Source organism: Elephantulus edwardii, unplaced genomic scaffold, assembly GCF_000299155.1.
Source record: "Elephantulus edwardii isolate Elephantulus edwardi_28Jun2011 unplaced genomic scaffold, EleEdw1.0 scaffold00048, whole genome shotgun sequence".
Lineage (NCBI taxonomy): Eukaryota > Metazoa > Chordata > Mammalia > Macroscelidea > Macroscelididae > Elephantulus > Elephantulus edwardii.
Genome location: NW_006399798.1, coordinates 15,714,631 through 15,736,460, shown reverse-complemented (window position 1 = coordinate 15,736,460; position 21,830 = coordinate 15,714,631). Strand labels below are relative to the sequence as shown.

Genomic DNA, 21,830 nt, shown 5'->3' with positions numbered 1-21,830 from the left:
AGCATCTGAGCCAAACCATAATTTCACCCCAAAGCACACAAGAGGCCGGAGGCAAAGCAAGCGGCTCCCGGCACTGAACCAGTATTCCAGCCTCGCTGAGGGCAGTCGCTGCCTCGATGGGTAAATATTGAGAGCTGGGGTTTCACTGGCATCAACTGTGTGTACACCTGTCTCCTTAACTTACCTAGTGGACACCTCGAGGACAAGGGTCAGGTAGAGCTATGCTTTGTGCCTCACACTGCTGGGCGCACATATTCTTGTAAATCTCTGTTGTCATGTGCTGTTGAGTCAGAATGGACCCACAGCTGACCCTCGAGTGGGTTTTCTGAGACAGTAAATTACACGGGAGGAGACGGCCCAGCCTCCTGCAGAGCAGCTGGTGGATTCAAATCTCATACCTTTGGGATTGTAGCACTGCTCCTTACCACTAGGCCACCAGAGTTCAAATCCCAGCCTAGGTGCTGAGGATCTAACAATTCACAGGGTGGACAAGCTCACACATCTTCTAGTGCTTATGTGCTGAGGGAGGTGAGATTCTCTCTCTCTCTCTCTCTCTCTCACACACACACACACACACACACCCAGCAGCTTTCTGAGTTCACCTTGGTAAGCATCATGCAGTACAGGCTGGCAGAGCCAGGCCATGTGAGGCTGCCTGTTATTATCATTATATGCCATCGAGTCAATATTGACCATAGCTGATCAATCACACAGACGGCAGTCAGTTACATGGAATGAGGCCGACTGAGCAGCTGGTGGATTTGAACTATATGCCTTGGGGTTGGCAGCACAGTTCCTTACCACTAGGCCACGAGATCCCCCTGTTGTTGTTAGGAGCCATCAAGTCGACCGTGACTCAGCACGACCCTGTGAACGATAGAGCTGTAGCTTGCTCTGGCCTGCACCAGCCTCATGATCTCTGATAAACCTGAGCCCATTGTTACACTCAGTGCCCATCCGGCTCCTCGAGGTCTCCTCTCACCCTCCACCTTTCTCAGCAGGCTGACCTTTGCCAAGGACTGGTCCCTCCTGACAACATGTCCAGCGGATGTGAGGCCAGGCTTCCCCATCCTTGTCTCTAAGGAGCTTCCTTGGACTTGGACTTGCAAAGCTTGGACTTTGATCGAAGCTAACTCAAAGCAACTAACGGGCTTTAAGCATAGAAAGAATCTGCTCCGACAGGGTGAGACTGGGTGCTGCACCGAAGGGATCTGGGGCAGCAAGGTCCATGGAGTTGGATTTGGGGCAGGTAGTAGGCACTGCTACAAGGACCACTGCATCAGGGGAATACGAGGAGGGGATGTCTGGGCGTGCCCTGGGTCCTCTCAGGAGGCGTGAGGCTGCTAAGGACATGTTCTGGAATATCAAGTCTGAGACCCCCAGGGCTTGGCTGTGCTCAAGGAGCCCACAGGCTGGGGCCCTGGCAGAGCTGCTCTGGCCCTGAGTAGGCAGAGATCAGGAGCTGAAGCCAGACTGGCCTTTACAGAACCAAAGGCTGCGGCCCTGTTTTTGTGGCATTTGAAGTTGGCTCAGGTATCTCCAGGAAGCTGACACATGGCCATCTCCTCAGAAAAGCCCTCATGCATTTTTGTTTCTTGCATGTTACTTGGCCTCAGTGGGAAGCCCCGTGTCAAATCTCCTCCCACTTTGTGGAAGGTGCTGTGACAAGAGCTTTGTGTGCGTTCCTTCTTCTCAGCCTCACCCCAACCTTGTAAGGTGGGCACTATTATCATCAGCCCTTTTTAGAGATGAGAAAACAGAGGCACAGCTGTGCCTTTCAAAAATCAAGTAGCAAGGACGATTTGAATTTTATAAACGAGGGAGGTGGCGGCAGGCGAGGAGGTACCAGCTCCTTTGCAAAGATATGGGTCAAAAGGGGAGACGTGTAATTGCAGAAAAAGTTCCAAACTAAAGTGTTCCCTTGTGTGAAGGTGCACTGGCTGCCAGCCCCCAAACACCTATATCACAGATAGCGGGTGTTGTACAGGCAAATAATGTGTCCACGTGCCATAATGTAGCTCACCTGTGTTATAAACTCTGACTGCTATGATGATAATATTGTTGTTGTTTTGAATTGCTGAGTTAGAACTGACCCATAGCTGACCTTCCATGTGGGTTTTCAGAGGCTGTAAATCAGATAGGACATTGCCCATCTTTCTCCTACAAAACAGCTAGTGGGTTCGAACCTCATACCTTTGGATTGGCAGTGCAATTCCTCGCCATTAAGCCACCAGAGCTCCCTGGTGAGCCTGTCCACCATGTTCCATGTGTCTACCCCACTCCCAGCACCAAGCAGGTGCTCAAGGCTCAAGGGATGGTTTATGACATTAGTGAGGCAGGAATTAAAAGATGATCTTTGGCCTTATCTGATTAAGGGTAGGTCTCCTCAGGGGTGTGGCCTGCATGGATACATGTTTGGACTCTGGTACGAAGTAGAAGACTCTTTGTCCAATCTACATCTGGGGCCTAGCCTCCAGGCTAGAACCAGTGGCCTGTTGTACTTGTTAACGTTTGTCGTTGGTCTCAGCAGCCTCCAAAGCCAGCAGTCTTCCATCCTGCTCACCAACAATGACCTCTGGACTCTGATGTCAGTAGACTGCAAAGCCAACAGGGAGCCTACCTGGAGTCACTACCCTCCCCAGATGCCTCTCTCTTGAGGTCGGACCTATGGGCTTGGGACTGAGCTGTGGTGTTGGAGAAGAGTACTGAATATACCAAGGACTGCTAAGAAAATGAACATGTTTCCTGGAGAGGGTTAAGCCAGGCTGCTCCTTGGAGGCAAGGATTCTGAAGCTTCGTCTGAGATACTTTGGACATGTTGCAAGGAGGGACCAGTCCTTGGAAAAGGACGTCATGCTTGGGAGGGTGAAGGGACAGTGCAGGAGGGGAAGACCCTCTATGAGGTGGATTGACCCAGTGACTGGGATCATGGGGGTAGGTGTGTTGGAGATGTGACAAAGTTGGGTTTAGGGCTGTTGTAAGGTCACTATGAATCGCAGATGACTTTACGGCACTTAACAACCAGCACCACCACCAGCACATGAGCCATTTCTTTGAATTAAATATCTATCAATCAATCAATCAATCAATCAATCAATCAATCTCTCTCTCTCTGGTTGCCTTGTGCTAAGAAGCTGTGTTGCACTCCCAAAGGCACACAGATTGAACCCCCAGCTGCTCAGGGTGGAGGAAGCTGCCTCTGAAAACCCGTGAAAACCTGCTGGAGGGGCAGCTATGGGCCTGTTCGGACTCAATGACACACAACAATAACAAATACACGTATTTGTTGTTTCTAGAGAACCCAGTCTAAAACGGAGGAGTCTAAGTCTAGAGGTGAAGAAGGGGCCAAGACTTCCAGGGAAACCCTGCCCCCCAGGTGTCCACCCCCTCCTGGTCCCAAGCAGGTACTCAAGGGATCATTTTAACAACTCACCACGACTTTATTTCCAGGAACTGTCTGGCTTCAACCCTAAGCATGAAGAAAGGCAAAAGAGAACTCGGATGGAGGACCGGGTGGGAGAAGGGGTGAGGATGTGCGTGTTCTACGGAGGGCGCCAACTGAACACCCGGTAAGAACTGAGCTATGACACGGGGATGGGAATGAGACCACACACACGGAGACATGATCATTTTCTTTATTCATACACACTTGCTTCCAAACTACAGTTAAATGTATCTAACAAAGCATAGCATGCAAATGAAGAGCAGAGGTTATGCAGAAAGCGATGCAGTGATTTATGCACCCGTCTTGCCTGCAAAGGAACCCACCGGTAGGTGCCAGTTGGGTGGCTTCTACAGTCTGTTGGGAGGGCCTTACACAGAAGAAAGATGTCGACCTCAGTCTCTCCCTTCAGTCTCTCCCTCCGCCTCCGTACAAGCCTGGGGCCTCTCACAGCGGTTCCGAGTCAACCGTGGAGACATGAACGGCATGTCCTTTACACACAGGCAAGCAAACCATGGCGCAAGAACAATGGTTTCAAATGTTTCCGACCTCCCAGAAGAAAGATGTTCTGAGTGGCCCTCATAGAATGCGGCTACGAGGGGGGTTTTTAGGAAAACACTGAGACTCCACAGAATTTACCTGCCCTCGTATTGGATTTGGGACAGTCCATAAACCCCTTAAGGAAAGCAGCACATTCTTTCAGGAAGAATATCAACAACAGAAACGACATCAACAACAAAAGGTCTACAGACAGTCACAGGAAGAAATACAGCTCGGGGAGGCAGAGGAGCCGAGGCTTGAAAAGCTGCAGAATCAGAAAATGCAGAGCCGCCTTTCGTTGTGTTTTAGAAAAAAGGGTTCTAAAAAGTGGACTTGATACCTAGTCTGTGAAGAGGAGGGGGAGAGAGAGAACTGTAAATCAGGTGCCAGCGGCATCTGCCACTGTCTCTTCATTCTTGGGGGTTGTGAGATATTTTGGGATATCGCTCACTGGGCAAAATTCTTCGAGGACATCTCAGACTCTTCACCAAGGGACCAGTGGGGGCTGGAGGCAGAGCTGAGGAAGGCCCTCCGATGCCAAGAGGTGGCCACAGAGCCTCTCAGGACAAGGAGAAATGTCCCAGAGACAGCCCCCCCCCCCAGGAATGCTATCTAAGGGCCACATCCGTAGTAAGTGAGACAAAAAAAAGCTCTTCTTCAGGGGTCAAATGCTTCTGTATCTTATTGATAGCTGCTCCCAGGCTCTAGAAAAGTTGAAGAGCAGCTACCCACAGGCTGTCCCTCAACGTCCTCCAGTCACTCTGACGTGGGCTCCACAGCCCACGGGCACTGGAAGATCCTGCAGCAGGCGTGCAGGTCAGGGGTGCTCCAGCCGACCCCAGTCAAGTCAGATTCTATGTGATCCGAATCTTATGAAATCGTCAATAGCTTTATATTAAAAACACATTTTAAAAGAGGAGCTGAATTATTAAAGTTCTCTATAAAAAAGTACAAAGAGCCCAGTAGATCCCCATTATTCTATGTGAAGTCACAAATCAATTTATTCCCTAAGGTTAAAAAAACATGTCTTTGGAACTTGTGGGCTTGAGTGTAGGGTCATTGTAAGGCTGTTTGATTCCTGGGCTTGACTCATGCGGTTATTATTCACCGCGGTCTGATCACATGGATCAGAAGCACAGGGATTTCGGTCATGGTCATTGGCGCTAGGAACCCTCCCAGAGTCCCTGACATCATGAAGAAGGGTGACCTGCACTTGACATCACATCTAGGACACTGGCTGCACTCATGGTCAACCAAGGCAACATTCCCTGGTTTTCTGCTTCTTCCAACAGCAGAAACTCACAGCATTCTCGAGATTGGCCGTGTCAGCCCAAAGGGGAAATGACAGAATGATGTATAGTTTGGTATACTTTCCTAAAATGCTGCCCAAGCACCTGAAGGAGTACACTGAAACAAAGAAAATTCCCAACACTCCTCGTCCAGGTAGCATGTCGGTGCTGATACACAGAGTACCCTTTTCCTTCATAATAATGCAAGGTACCAGCATCATGTCCAGTGCTGCCGCAGAGACCTTCACTGTCCACAGTGGAGTGGCCGGGTCTGCTGTTTTTGGGGTGTTGGCTCAGCTTCTGTGGCATGGTCATGCTTGTTTGGTGTGCTCACCAAGGGGAGACAGGCCCTTCTGCTCCTGTTGTGTTCTAAAAAAAAAAGGGCATGTGCGCACCCAGGAGAGGTGACTTCACGAGGCCCAAGCAAGAAAACATCTGTCAGATGGCTTCACCTTGCTGAAGTTTGTGGAAAACACACATTTCCCCCTCCACTTTGGTTGAGAAAATAAATCCCAGTAAAAACCTTGAGTTTCCTCCTGTTACAAAGAATCGAGGGCCTGCAGCCTTTTTCTCTTCTATGACGCTTCTATGGAATACCCATGATCCTTTGCAGTCACAGTGGGAAAAGGGTTGGATCCTCCCGGCTTCTGGGGGACAATGAGCAGTGTGGTTTTGTCCAGGAGACTGGGAGCTATTTGGGAGTCGAGGGCTGTAGCCATTGGGATGACACTCTTGGTCTTGTAGGCTATTTTCAGAGAACAGGCTATGTCTCAGGTGTCATGTTCTCAGGGACTCTGATCTGCACCCACATCACCTGGTGGATGGAAAGCCATCATTTGGTGACAGCAGTGGCCCTCCAGCATGCCCTCTTCTTTCTCCTGGCTCCCTTTATTGCCAGCATCCTCCCCCACATGCTCCAGCCATGCCAACTCCTTTAAACAGCAGTTCAAAGCTCTCCTGGGACTGCACCCTCATCCCAGCAAGTCTCCACGCTCGGCCAAGCGTGTAAACTTGAAGTGTTCACCAAATGCTGGCTGGACTGCAGGCATGCTCATCTGTTACTTTCTTCCAGCTAACCACCTCACATCATTTCCAGAAAGCTCATGACCCCCTGCTTCTCCACCAACACTCTTAACAAAAAACCCTGCAATACATCTCATCAAAAATGCTGGCTGATTCTGAACTGCACTGCCCCGGGGCCACGGGGACCAGGGAGGAGTCCATGTGCTGCAGCATGGCCATTTCACTTCCTGGGGTTTTGTATCTGTCTTTGGAATCGGTTCTTGTCAGGATGCGAGTGCCCTGCAGCCTGCTCCTGGTACTTTCATCACAACTGGACCCCTTGTGACTTTAGGAGGGGAGGTGCCAGCAACAGCAGGGTGACCAGGAAGCCAGCCTGTAGCCTCGGGGGAAATTCTGCCACCAAGAGGTGGCCAGATCTCAGGGGAAAATAACACAAAGCAATCTGAATTGTCTTTCGGGGTCACAGTCCGGGGGTCCCGCGGATACTCAGAGGGTGTCAGATCGTGCCGGGTGGCCTATGCCTCTGCAGACCCTGGTAACGGAAGCCATGGCTCCAGCACTAGTACCAGTGAGCCCAGGACGGCTTGACTCTTGAAGGAGCGGCCACCAACAGGACCAAAACATGATAGTGTTTTCTTCCACACCATTCTCACGAAGTGGGACACCACCACAGAGCCTTATAAATAGTCCGCCAATGACAGCTGATAATGGTTACCCACATGATTTATCCTTTCAACAATTCCTCTTCCAGGCTGCTCAGATCCTTAATGCATCTGCCTGGATCCAAGACCAGGACTTACCTACATGCAGAACAGGCTCGGTTCACACTGACTTCCCGCATGTCTGGACTCACTTCCCCCAAGCTGGACTCCCTGGGCAGCCGTAGCTCAGGCAGGGTGCTGGGCCCCACGGCCACTGTCCAGGCTTTGAAAACTCTGCCACATGTTCTGAAAGAATACAAGCCAGCTGGGATGTGTGAATGTGTTTCCTGGAGAATGGGAATTATTTGGAAAAGTGTGGCCTTTTGAGGGAATACCTGAGCCATGCCAAGTTGGCAATTTGGGACCCTGGAACAGGGGTTTGTAATGGAGGTGTCCCTCGCTGGGACACTGCTTATTTTCCAGGCTGGGGACGAATCCTGCTGCTCCGTCCTGGGACAGGGTGACTGGTCTTTTTCTCTTGGGCTTTCTGTAAGTTGGTCCCTTTCCCATCAGACCATGAGGCATACCTGGTGAGGAGGGAGCCCCAGAGATGCAATGAGCAGTGGGTCTGCAGACAGTCTGCACCAGGCTCTTTGTGCAATTCTGATGACCAGTCCATAGACGGTGGCAGACACGGCTTGTTTGTTTGTTGTTGTTTTTTTTTTTTTCTGGTGGGATCCATTTTCTGCTCTATCTCTCCCTCCAGGCTACAGTTTCCAAGAAAGCCTAGACCTCTAGCCTCAAAGACCCTCCAGCAGTGGTATGTGACCTGGATTTCCGGCCAACAACCCGAGAGGAGGAGTGAGGAGGAGGACTGAAGGTGCCCCGCTGGTAGATACTTCTATGCTCAATCTTTATGTCGTAAGATGTCTCGGTCCTCCAAGGATCCTGGGATGGTGGTTCACCACAGACAGGCTCCTCACAAGAATTACAGAAGGCGGTTCTAGCAACAGCGAGAAGCCAACATCCTCACAAGAGTTTGTCAACCTGTGGGTGACGGATGCCTTGACGCACGGGCTGGCTGACACAAGGCTTAGCTGACAGTTGGCCTCCTGGGGGATGTGGTACATTCAAGAGGTGACAGTGGGCTGGTCCAGGGGCCGCAGGATAGACAACCGACCCTGCTTTTTCCATGCAGACAGGAGAAGGTAGTCTCCCTCTCTAACCCTGGCATCACTGGTCACAACAAACAACACAACTGAAGGCCAGCCCAGGTGCCAAGACAATACCATATCTGTGCAGACACACAAGGGACACTGGAACCAACAACTTCTTCAGGCTGGAGAGTGGCGTCTGAATTTGAAGGGAAGATGACATGAAGAAGCTAAGAGACAGTCTGATCTCAAACATCATCGCCCAAACAAAAGTTTGGTTTGCAGGCAGAATCAAATATATATATATATATATGTATATATATATCTATACATATGTATAGTAAACGCCTAATCGAGTCATGTAAAGTAGCTGTTAATTTCTGAAATTAGATCTACATTTAAAAAAAATTTATATATCAGATTAGAGTGTCAATGCATGGGGTGATGCATGGGGCAGGTGGGGGCCAGGAGGCTAGCACGGGGCGGCAAGGAATTAACCTAAATCTTAATCATAAAAGCAGATTAGAAACAAGAACCTTCACAAATATAGCACAATTGTGTCTTATAAAATTATTATAATACTCTCTTTGTACTTGATACGATTATATCAATAATATAGATTCACTTGTTATTAAGGTTTATTATAAACATGCAAAATCCATTGCATGATGCATTTGCAAAACATATGAAAATCCTTCTAGCAACAGGATGCCTGGGAGCCAGTGTGCAGCCAGGTTTCTTGATCCTTGGGCTCCAGCGACGTCATCCAACTTGAACCGGGGACAAGGGAACACCGTCTTACAGGTGGGCGTCCATCCTGGTGGTCGGCAGGGGCCGGGGCAGGAGAAGCATCAGGAGAGGCGGAGGTGGAAGTCAACACTCGAGTTAAGTCACTGTACAAGGTGCTCGCTTAACGACATGGCGACCTAGTAAATAAATAAGTACAAAACGGGTGGGGCGGACACGGCTGGTGAGGAGAGACGCCGGAGGTCGCAAAGTACCGCTGGGCGTGGGGTTGGCGAACAAGGTTCTGGAGAAGTGGCATTACTGATGGCACCCTGGGTCACAGAGCAATCTCCCAGAGACTGAAGCTGAGCGTACGCACGCGCTGGGTCGTCCTCCATCTGCTATGATTTCACATGCTCCTTTAGCAAAGTCCTTGGTAGATTTGGCCTCTTAAAAAAGAAATGCATGTATCAAGCCAGAGACGGACGGAGCAGGGGACAAAGGCTGAGGAACACTTTTCTGAAATGGTCTTTCTGTTTCCAAGCTGGGAACCACTGGGTTGTTGGAAAGTGTCAATTTTGAAGATGGAGAGCTTGCACAGACTCTTGGCGGGAGGACATTCCCATTTCGCCACCCTCTGGATTCGAAGCATTGCTTCCATGAAGACAGAGGACGCAGGTGGGAGTGTTAAGCCTCCTCTCACCCCCAGTCTCTATTTGCTCTCATCCTTCTTGCCTTCCAGAGACATCTTGGGCGGAGATGCTTCTTGACCCCTAGGGCTGGGGCAGGCTGCAGGGGGTGGGGGGGGGTATCCCAATATTGAAAAGAGACAATCAGAGGGAATGGAGAAGGTATCAAATCGTACCAAACCAGGGCAAGAGTCCACGTGCTTCCTAGGAAAGGTTAACCTACAGCCATATGTGACAGCTATGCGTTTCAACGGGACACTGGACATCATATCGCCCCGCTAAGATAATACTCCTTGATTGGAAGAGAGAGACCCTGAACAGTTAATTGATCACATTTGGACTAATAACCCTACAATTTTCAGGCCTCCACCTGGAATAAGAAAAAGGCCATAGCCTTAAAATTTTAGGGTTAAGGATCATTTCCCACTGCTGGTGGGGTTGGGGTCTGGGGAGGCTGTTGTTCTCGGGGTGTTAGGGGGGTAAGTTTCATACTGCACTCTGTATGATGGGGTGCACAAACTGGGGGTTGACATACGAGAACCCTTCAAAATCGGACTGGTCTATGTTAGCAATGACCAGCTGGTCGGGCGGCGTGAGGACGGGCTGCCCTCGCGTGAAGAACTTGTCAAAGTTTTCTGCTCCTTTGCCACACTGTGGAGAGAAAAAGAAAAGAGAGGGTCAGTGGGTGGTACAGGGTGTGGGGTCGGGGGCAGCTCTCCAAGAGCCCACTGCGGGAAACGGGGACACTTGGGAGGCCGAAAGAATGCTGGAGAGCTTGGAGGCCTACTTGGTTCAAAGCCAGGCACAGCAAACAGTAACAGAACGATTATTCAATCTCAAGAGTTCGAGTACTCACAGAACTGAGACCCAGGGTAGAAATGCACTCCTGGCAACCAGGCAGTGAGATACCTTCACCCACGGAGCCCATAGAGCCGTGGACATCTCCCACGCTCACGTGGCCAGCAGGCCGATCCCTCTGCAAAAGGTCTGCTAGTTCTTGGGTGTGCAAGCAGCCAGCTCAGAATGGAGAGATTGAAGCCACTGTCCCAGATTCTGGTCCTTTGCCTCAATATTCATCATAAAGTAAAAGCTACGCTCTCTCTGCCTTCCCATAGGGACCGAGACACTTTGCCTCTCAGCTGGTCTATAAGCAAGTATGGGGTGAACCTGGTGGCAAGGTTGGTTGAATCCCCATTGGGCTGGAAATTCAAGCACACCTCGATCAGTCTGGTCAGCTGGAGGACACACTGATGACCCTGGGTTTATGTGCAAGGTGGTCTTGGACTAGGGGAGGATTGCACTGGGGTCCTGGAACATCTCTGAGGTCAGCAAAGCTGTCTGTCTTAGATGGTCCCTTATTCAGGGCTCCCAAGAATACTCTATGCAGAGGAGGGCTGCAGTCAGGGCTGCTTCCTTAATATCCTGGAGAGTCACAACAGCTTCAGCAGCATTGGGAGAGCCCAGCCCAGAACGGAAGACAACGGTGACCTCACTTTTCTCGCCATCTGAGGGGCGTGGTATGCTGAAGTTCCCAGGATGAGGGAGACCCTGCACCAGGGAATGCTGGGAGGGCTGCTGGTGACACAACTATTACCAGCTTATTGCAAATCACCACTCTTTCACCAGTACCACAGAAAGGCACCCTAAGAGTGGAGTGGTTAAGTGCTCAATGGAAGGCTGGCAGTTCAAATCCACCCGCATCTCCAAGGGAGAAGATACCTGATAAGCTAAAGATTTATAGCCCAGCAGAGCGAAAGGAGTTGTTCTGCTCTGCCCTCCAGTGACTGTGAGCCCAAATGGACCTGAGGGCACAAAACAGTATCACAGGGTGAGGTGAATGAATTGTAAGTGAGGAAGTTTTCCATTAACCAGGTATTTTTAACAGGGGTACCTCGAGGTAAGCTATGAAGTGGGGTGCACTGAATTCCCTCATCTGTAAGATGGGGAGAATAATCAGACCTCCCTCCCCAGGATGTTGTGAAGGTCAGGAGTCATGCTTTGCCCAGAGCCCAGCCCAGATTGAGAGTCACACATACGGCTGTCCTTTCTCTGAGGCCGGGGGCGTCCAGACGCTCTCCTCCTCTCTCACGTTCCGTTCCTACCTCCCACACTCTATTCCCTACATCCTACCGCCTACAAGATTACCTTGAACATCTAGTTCCACCTTCTCATCAGCTAAAACTGGCTCTGGGAGCCTGTCAAACTGGAAAGCCCATTATAAACTCAAAGCAAGGTCTCCACAAAGGAAGCTTCCCAAGGTCATGTTCACTGTTCTAACCAACTATCCAATATAGTTTGGGACTGCGGTGACTGGTGGGCTTGTGTGCATGGCAGGCGGAGGAAGTGGGAGTCAGGGGACTGTTTGTAGCCCTTCAAATCACACCACGGAGAGCAGACGTTCAGGTCTGCTTGCCACACTGGCCCTGCTTCCTGCATAGGGATAGCAAAGCTGCCACTCCAACACACCACCTTTCCACCATCATGGAGGGCTTCAAAGCGAAAGTCAACAGAGGCAGCATTCTGCAAGTCACATCACCACATGCACGGGCCACTCTGAACTGCTCAGGGAGCCTCTTCCAGCAAGAAACCAGGGCGTGCTGCTGCTTCCCGGGCATTAGCAGGAGGCTGTGCTTGGCTCGCCAGTTAAAAGGACAAGCAGGCAAACAGGAGCCATCTCCACTGGGCACCACGTTCAGATACTGTTGTGAAGATAATGACAGCTGAAGAGATTGCTCTACTTCGGAGATAGCAGTGGTGAAAACCGGGGTGGGGGAGGGTGGGATTCTCATTCCCCAGGGGCCCTGTGACGACGTCTGAGGGCATTTTGGGTTTCCATGACTCGGGTTGAGGGGGTATTATGGACACCTAGAGTCTGAGGATGTCGCTAAACATCCTGTAATTCACAGGACACCCTTCCAGTTGCCCAAATAAAGAATCAGCCAGTCCCAAGTACCAGTGGTGCTGCTGTTGAGAAACTGATAGAATATATATATATATGTAATGCAACGTAATGCGAGGCCACTTCCAGGGGAGGGATGTGGGCGGAAGCAGCCGTGTTTGAGGACAGACGGGAGAAGCTGCAGAGGCAGAGTCCCAGGCAGAAGCACGGTCAGCAGTGTCACAGGCTCCCTGGCACTGGCTTTGAGAACACCCTTTAGGAATGCGATTGATTCATCACCACTCACTGCTTGGAAGAACCCAAGGGCATCTCCTGGAAGTGTTCCCAGTGGCTGAGGGGCGTCTTCCCTTAGGAAGCGCTCAAGAGAACGTCTCCTCACACTCATGTTCCACACAGAGGAGCAGAAGAGACACAAAGACAAAACCCCAAAGCAGGAAAACAAAGCGAAGCCCCTACCCTGAAGAGCAGGGAAAGCCACGGTAAAGCGTTCTTCCCCTGTGTCTGGCTCTGAATCTCTTGACTTGTTTTGTGAAAAGATGGTGGAACTCTAACCCTTTCGTCTGAGAATCATTTGTGATGTTCATCAATCATCTTCTGTTGGGAAGTTCCAGCACTGTGGCATATATGCCAGAGGGAAGCACAAAGCAAACTATGAGAACTACCGTGGACCACGTGAGCATCAGCGCTAAGAGGCCACGGGAGGGGCACAGGGCACGAGGACCTCACATTCTAAAGACGGTGGCAGGCATCTCTGAGGGTCCACCAAACACAAGAACAAGAGGGGCCTAGTCGGCTTGCCGGTGGCCACCGCAGTGCCGATGGCTGCAGAGCTAAGGTGAGTACAGAATCCTGAGGGATGCCACCTTGCTTCGTAGTCTCATGCAATGCTGTTCACCTCAACCCTGCTCATCTCCTCTAACACATTTCTCTTCCTTCTCTCTCAAGGTGCAGAGAGGCTGGAGGCAGGAACAGGCCCGGGGCAGAGAGGGGTATCTCTGATCCACTGAGTTAAATGCAGAACTATCACTAATGGAGCACACAGGGGTCATGAGTGGACTCTTGACGGTGATGGGAAGAAAATGAGAGGCTTGGAGAGGCTGAGTATCAGGATCACATAAGATCCAAGACTCAAGAGGACTTCTTATCCAGAGGCGGCATCTCCTCATGAAAAGCACATGCACAGAGCTATTTTTAGCCCAAGTTCAGAACTAGGAGACAGCTCACTGACCTCCCCCGCTGGAGGCACTCTCTTCAGAAACAAGCCCTCGGTTGCTCTAAGGGGAAGTAGGCCCTGAAAGAGGCAATTTCCTTTAAACCAAATTGTAGGAGATATTACTACTCCTTGCTTTTTCAGGAGGTTTGTGTGGAGAACCGCAGCTATCCTCCATCACCGCCTCCACCTCCTGCTGAAAAGGATAATGAAAACCAGAGCTCTTCCAGACCCCTGGGGGAAAGACAAACAGCTTCCACAAGCTACAGTGTCCTTAAAGCAGAAGAAGGCTCGTCCTTCCCCCTCAGATCGAGCCGTGCCAGCAGCTATCAGAGGATGGACAATGGGCCCCAGGCAGTATCTTGAATCTGGGCTGGAGAAGGAAGAGACACTGAGACTAATGGGTCCAAAAGACTCCAAGTGGTACTTGTGACTTAAAGAATGTACAAGCAAGTGAGTGAGTGGGAAATCCAGCTGGCCTGGCTGCAGGCAGCCTCTCAAAAGGCCCAAGGGTGAAGCAGAAGGTTGTTACCTCTGTGGACTTGCGTGGAGGGCAGGCTGCCCCTGAGGACAGGAAGTTTGGGGTTATCCATGGCTTTTGAGCTTTCAACTGTATAACACCACAGAGCAGCTCACATCTGCCTTTGGGAGCAAAACTCCTCGACACTGTGGTCTGTTTTCACCTCCAATGGCTACCACACCTTTCACTAACTGGGGCTTTTTGCCGGCTGGGAAGTCGTAATAGTACAAAATGAGGGCTGCAACAAAGATTGTGGTGGCCTAAAACAAATGGGGCCACCCTGTGAACCCTGACAAGCTCAGAATTCCCAAGGGGCGACTCTGAGGGAGGCGGGAGGTATAGCAGGGGAAGGGCCAGGTGGGAGGTCAAAGCCCCGTGGATATAGCGCTGGGCAACTCAACACATCGCTTTCAGTCTCAGTTTCCACATCTGCAAAAGAGGGGCATGAACAGCCATCGTCCAAGGGTTTTGTACAGCCTTGGTGGCACAGTGTATAAAGCACTGCACCAAGAACTGAAAGACCAGTGGTTCAAATTCAAGTGGGGGTCAGATGGGCGGGCTCAGACGCTGATGGAGTGTTTCTACGAATCAGAAATGACTCAATGACAGCGGGCTGACTGGGCTTAAGGCTGTTGCAGAGGGTGTGTGAGACCCTTCTGAACCCTAAGGCCTAAAGTGGACAAAACAGTTTGTATAGCAAGTGCCTGTGTGACTGACATGGGGGGAGCAGGAGTGCGAATCATCTGTTTTCATGATCTCCCTCCTGTCTTCACTCCTGGATTTAAGAATTAACTCTGCTGTTGTTCTTGATATTCTTACTCCACTCAGGAAACCCATCAATTAAATAGATGCGTCCTGCAGAAGTTAGGGATGTCAAAGCGACACAGGGCACAGCTGACGGTGACCCTGAGGAGAGAGCCGGGCCTCTGGGTGGGACTGCGGGTCAGCATGTCTCCTCTCCAGAGCCCATGTGGCCAATGGTGCATGACTCCTCTCCATTCCCTCTGGGCTTTGGGTCAGGGGCTCTCTGGAAGGGGGTGAGAAGTCTGCTTCTTGGCTGTCAGTGTCACCAACAACATGCATTTGGGTCTCAACCCTGACCTTGGCCTTGGTACCTCTGTCATGCAGAATATAAACCTACGGTCCTTCATTTATAAGGAAGTTAAGGTGGAGAAAACAGCTCAAAAATTGCTGCCATGAGACAGTAAAACCAAACCGAGCCCTAGAACAGGTAGCAAAGGCACAGCCACCGAGAAGAGAACGTGCTTCTGATGCAGCAGGAAGAGCTTGGTCCCCTCGCTGAGCTGCTCCTTGGATCTCAAGTCCCAGCCCTGGGGTGGACCCCAGCACCACGAAGAGTGCACTAAGACCTGACGCCACCAACATCTGCAGCAGCTGACCTGGAGTTTTCAACATCACCCTGTGTAAGCTCAATGACCAAGAGCAGAAATAAGCTGGAGTGCACTGCCTTGGGGCTGTCGGAGGGCCATGTCCACACTAGAACTATCTAGTAAGGGCGTCTGGCCATCAGGAGTAGCCGGGTAGCCATGGGCTGTCTGCTGTAAGACCAGCATGCTCAGGGTGTGGTCTTGCGTGCATGGCCAGCGCAAGCAAGGCACGCGGTTAAGGGGTAAAGAGTGAAGTTAGTTTGCTCATTTAGTCACCCAAGGATCTGGACATGTGCTCACCGAAGGCCTGGATGCCCACTGCAGCCAGTGCATTTTGGTACAGAAAGTCTGGAGAAGAACGGACAGAGGAGAGTGTTTGGAGAATGATCAGTTCCCAGCCTTGGAGCTCAGGAGCTGAGAAAGTCTGCGTAAAGAATAGTGGCAACCCACACGAGCCGACGTGGAGAAACCTCTGAGACAAGGTGTTAAGTGAAGGACACAAGGTGTAACACAGAATGCAGGGAACAGCCCCACTGATGTACATGGTCACACACACAGCTTTCTAGAAGGTTACAGAGTAGTGGAACTGAGAGTCAGAAAGGGAGAGAGATCCCGTTTACTTCTCCCTTCTGCTTAAGTGGAACTTTGGTGGCCTAATGGATAAGGAGTTGCACTGCCAATCCAAAGGCAGGAATCTCAAATCCATCAGCTTCCCTGAGGGAAAAAAAATGGGCAATCTCTTCCTGTGTTATTTACAGCCTCTGAAAACCCACTTCACGGCTGGCTATGAGTCAGTTTCAACTCAAGGGGAAAGAGTTGAGTCCATGGCTTTACTCTTTCACTGCAAGTAGAACCTACTTTTGTAAGCATTTTTGGGCTCTCCTACAAAGGAGTCCTTCCTGGTGGTCAGGTGATTAAGCTCTTGACTGCGAATCATAAGGTGAGCAGTTCAAACCCACCACCTGCTGCTTGAGTAAAAGATGAGGCAATCTGCTTCTGGAAAGGTTTACAGCCTTGGGAACAGGCAGTTCCGCTCCATCCTATAGGGTCACTGTGCACCAGAACCAGTGCAATGGCAGTGGAATTTGGGTTTGTCTCTCCTGCACACGTCACCTGTGCTGAGAGGTTGGAAGCAGGCTTTGGTTGCCTAGAGAGAATAAAACAGCATTGTTTTCACATCACCTGGGAGCATTGTCTCAGAAAGGGCCAAGTCTGATCCAGAGGAGGCCGGTTTTATTGACAAGTTTGCTGATAAATCCAGGCTACCAGTCACACGTCAAATGAGTGAATTCTTGTAGAAGCCCCAGCCCCAGGTACGAGGATAAAGGTTGCAGCTTATTGTGGGTGTTGCGGGATAAGGGTGCCCTCTGCATGGCCATTTTTTAATATTTGTGGTCAGCGTTCGAGGTCAGGGGAAATCACTGTCACGACTGTCACCACGAACGACCTTCGCCTAACAATGTGAACCGCAAGCTCGCAGAGCCTGGGGCAGGCGAGCCTGGTGCTGGCCTCTGCATCTGTCCCCACGCAGGCCCCAGGGTCCTGCAGCTGCCGCTGACATGCTCACTCACACGGACTGTTATGTGAAGTGCCTCATCTCTTCTGAGCTCTCTCCAGCAGAAAAGCATCTGGGAGAGTCATTAGCAAAGAATGGTAAAATAACAAACTGCTTGCCTCTAACTCAGCGAGCCTAAGAATCTGTCTCAGACTGGTCTGAAGGCTTGAAGGAAACCCCAGTGCATGTTAACTTGACGGATTCCAGTCTCCAAAGGCTGGCTGGGGTTGCATGTGTGAGAGGAGTGATCTCAGATTCTGAGAATCTCGGTTTTAATGAGCATCCCTGTTATGAGCTCAACAGAAGGGGCCAAGGGAACAAGTCTACGCTGCCTGGGAGAACTGACCAGCCGCAGCCCGGCACCCGTGAGACTGTACGTCTCACACAATGACTCTCTCTAGAGACCTGCTCTGCATAAGTAATCTGTTGGAGTCCCGGTTATCAGAACATCGTCCTGAGAGGTGTTTCTAGGAAATGCACACGGCGATGGTGTGCGGTGAGGCCTTTGAGCCTGTCCAGTGGGGCTGCAGAAGCAAGGCCTGGCGATCATCGTCTGTAATGACACCCACAAAGCCCCGGTGAGAGCAGTTACTCTGCTCCATTTAGGGCTGTTATGAGCTAGAGACGACTTGACAGCCATGAGTTTGGCTTTGCAAAGAAGCATAATCAGCAAATTACTCTCAGATTGTTTAGGAAGGGGAAGGGAATCCATGTGCATGTGTGTGGAGATAACATTCATCTTTATCTCTAAAAAATGAACAATGAAGGTCAGTAAGCTTTTAACACCTGGAGCATTGGGTAAAAGGGCCGACAGGAATTCTTTGTACTATTTTTGCAACTCTTTTCTAACTTTGAAATGAGCACCTACTATGCGCATTAGCGTACCATTCCGCTTTCAGACAAGCTATAACACGATTGTACAAAGATTCCAGGTAAATGATGCCTCAACCCTGACCTCACCTCCTCCTCTTCGCAGGATCTACTCTACTTTCAACGCCTCATTCTTCCATTGTGACTACAAGAAAGACAACATCATGATAAAAGCGTCTTTTCAAATGTTTAATGACTCCTGTGCTTTCTTAAGAAACGCTATCTGTGACAGCTAGCCGGCCCTTCTCCAAAGTCCTCTGGGACCTATTATAGGTGTTAACATTATACATAATTTTCTCTCTCTCCCTCTAATCCCCATTCAAGCACAGGGGATGCTTTGGGTTTGCCTGCGAGCTAACGACCCTGCTCCTTGATGCCAGTGGGCAGAATTAAAAACAGACGATCAATTGGCTCTACATTTCTGCTCCTCGTAGAAACTTATCCTTCATGTGAAGGACGTTTTACTCATGTGAACAGTGATCAGGACAAAGCACACAGAACTCCAAGTGGCCCTGGATCGGAGGTTGATGTCACATGGGCCTCTCCAGGGGCCTGTCACAGAGACCAAAGTCAGGACTTCCATTTTTCAGTCAAAAAAAGAAACCAAAACAAAATTTAACTGGTGTCTCGTCAATTTCAGTTCACATGGACCCTACAGGATCGAGCAGAACTGCCCTATTGGTTTTCCAAGGCTGTAAATCTTTGCAGAATTAGATAGTCTCATCATTCTCCCTTGGAACAGCTGCAGAGTTCAAACTATTATCTTTCGGTTAGCAGCCCAACACTTAAGCCATCGTGCCACCAGGGCTCCTGGAAGGAAGGCAGAGCTCTATAGATTCTGTCCCGGTTTGGGTTGCTGGGATAAGTGGGCTGGCTGCCGTCCCCTTTCCTCAATGCACCTCCTCTTCACACAGCTCAGCCCTGCAGGAGGCTGCATGTTCCGGGTTCTCCCTGGGCTGCAGAAGACGGGAGCCCTGGTGGCACAGTGAGTGAAGTGCTGGGAGGCTGACCAACAGGCTGGGAGATCCAACCCAGCGTCTCGTCCTTGGGAACAAGATGAAGGAGTCTGTCCCTGCTAAGATTTCTGCTTTAGAAATCCAAGGAAGGGTTCACATTAATTGCGTCAAGAGCAGTGAAGGGTTGGTTGGTTGGATTGTTTGCTTTTTAAAGGAAGATTATGAGTCATGATGGCACAGTGGATAAGCACTCACTGGCACCTGGAAAGTCAGCAGTTCAAACCCACTTGTTTCTCCATAGGAGAAAGGCCTGGGCTTCAGTTCCTAAAAAGATTGTTGTTGTTGTTTTTAAATGCCGTCGAGTTGTAGGCAACTCACAGTGACCCTATGAACAACAGTCCTCAACCCTCGTGTGACTTTCATCCTTTCTCCAGGTTCATAGGGTTTCTGGAGGCAAGCTATTACAGAAGCGGATGCCACTCCTGCTTCCAAGCTTGTTTTAATCAGGGAGCTCCACCAAACACTGTTCACCATGGGTGACCGTTATCACGTTTGACACATCAGTGTCACAGTGTTCAGCTTCACAGCAACCACGAGTTACCTCTGTACAGCAAGCAAGTGGACAGACCAGGGCTATACGACCTTTGGCTTAGCCTTGAAAACCCCATGGGGGTAACTCAGCGCTGCCTTTAGGTCCTGTAAGTCAGGGTCAACTTGATGGCAGTGGTTTGCATTGCTTGGGCATTTGGCTGCTAACCCAAAGGCCAGTGGCCTGAACCCATGATGGCTCTGGGTGAAGCAGCCTGGGCATCTGGGCACCGGTGTGACTGCCCCGGGCACCTCTCTGTTCTGGAGGCTCACTTTGAGCTGCAATTGAAAGCACTCAGTGACATGGCAAGAATTCTCTGTGACACGGAAGAATTCTCTTTCTGGAGGTGGCATCTTCCATAAACGTAAACAGGAAGAAGGTAATGTTCTTGCGTTGGTCTCTGAACACTGGTGAGGCTCTTCCGGGCTGACTCGAGTTGCCTGTCAAGCAGCGCCGACCACACTGCGTCAGAAGAGGACTGAGATGCAGGGACTCGTGAGGCAAGCTCCCCCACACTGTGTTTTGTTCTCAAGGTCACTGTAACCAGCTGGCTTTGAGTTTCCTTCATAAAGAACAAGGGGTGTGTGTGTGTGTGTGTGGGGTGGTGGTGGGGGGGTTATGTGGCTGCATCATCTCAGGTCAGGGTACTAGAGCCAATACGGGTTTTGCTTCTGTTTTAACAAAAGCCAGGAAATGAAAGGCTCTCCCTTGATGGCCCTGCCTTCTAAAAACAAGCTTCTGTTTCACAGTCGCACACAGTGGCCCTTCTGGGACAGTCACGGTTCTCCTGGACGGGTCTCTCTGCCCATGGGCTGCTGCAGGTTCTGTGCTCTCCTGAAGTTTCGTCCCTCACTGTCCCACTCCTTAGCCCGGGACCTGGGCATCGTAAGGGGTCAGTCGCAGTCCTGCCCCTGGCACCGGCCACTCTCTTCTTTATGCTCACCTTTTTATAGGACGTTAGTGTCCAGGTCAATGTCACACCATAGATCTTGACTCCAGTGTATGTTTCCTGCTCAGTCAAGGGCACCAATGGACTTCCTCAAGTTCATGACCCTGTGGTCTAAAATTAGGAAGCCCTGATCATTCCTGAAGATTAAGAGATTAGAATCCACTTAGAGGGGTCTTGGAAGGAAAGGCTGACAATTTGCTCCTGAAAGGTCACAACCTTGAAAACTCCACTGAGCCAGTTCTACTTGGAACATGTGGCGAGGACAAGAGTTGGCATTGACACAGTGGAACTGGTTTTGGTTCTGATTTGACAGAAAAAAAGACATTAAGAAGAGTTCATGAAGATAAGGCCAGTCCTTCTATGGAAACCCTCTGGTTGTCCAGAGGTAGCATAGCTCTACCCTTCTCAGAGACATTGGTAGCCCTGGAATAATCTTTCATTAAACCAAGAAACCAAACCCACTGCCTGGCACTGAGTTGACTCTTAACTCACGGAATCCTTCACTGGGTTTCCAAGGCTGTTCATCTTAATGAATACAGACTTTTCCATCTTTCTCTCATGACCTGGGGCAGGTGCACCTTAGTCTTCAAACTAACATCCTTGCTCTTTAACATTCTGGAGAGATCCTCAACAGCAGATTTACCCACTGTAACTCTTCTTTTGATTTTTTTGATTGTTGCTACCATAGGTGCTAATTATAGATCCAAGTTAAAATGAAATCATTTTCAACTTCAAGTTCTTCATCTATCACGATACTGTCTAATGATCTAGTTGTCAGGATTTTTGTTTTCTTGATGTTGACATGTAATCCCTACTGATAGTTTTTTTATTGGCTCCAATCATGGTGACCTTCTGAATACCACATTGAAATGCTGTCCTGTCCAGTATGATCTTGATGGTCATCGGTGTGTCAGAGTCCATGGTCATGGCTATGACATCAGTCTACCCCATTAACAACCTCCCTCATCTCTATGGTCCTTTTCTAGCATCTGGTCTTTCCTAGTGATGTGGACAAGGGAGTCAAAATCTCACCATTGATGTTTCTAAGGAGTAATCAGATTGCATTTTTTCCAAGATGGGTTTGTTCATTCTTCTGACAGTCCACAGTCTATTCAACCCGAAGCCTTACTGATGGTGTTTCACAGCATCCACAGGTCTGGTTTCCTGGGAGCCAGAGGCAGAAGGACATGTGAGCACAGCTCTCTGTTCTTAATCTGATGAATCCAGGGAAGCAAATCCACCAGCGCTTGCCGTAAAGGCATTTGAGAGAACTTCACCACGATGGACGTCTTGTCAGCCAGTGTTTAAAGCCACTCAGAGGTGAAGCTCCTCTCAGACTCAGAAATGGGTTCACTGCACACATTAAGTGTCAGTTTGCTTGATGATTGGT

At 50.1% G+C, this 21,830-nt stretch overlaps 1 protein-coding gene across 1 annotated transcript in view; it reads right to left on the bottom strand.

Moving 5' to 3' along the window:
* Positions 1-9,779: 9,779 nt before the first annotated feature.
* Positions 9,780-21,830, bottom strand: part of PRKCA (protein kinase C, alpha) — a 289,399-nt gene continuing 277,348 nt past the window's right edge. The window contains exon 15 of the mRNA XM_006886263.1: positions 9,780-10,155. Coding sequence (XP_006886325.1) covers positions 9,991-10,155 — 165 coding nt within the window. The 3' untranslated portion in view covers positions 9,780-9,990. The remainder of the gene's footprint in view (positions 10,156-21,830) is intronic.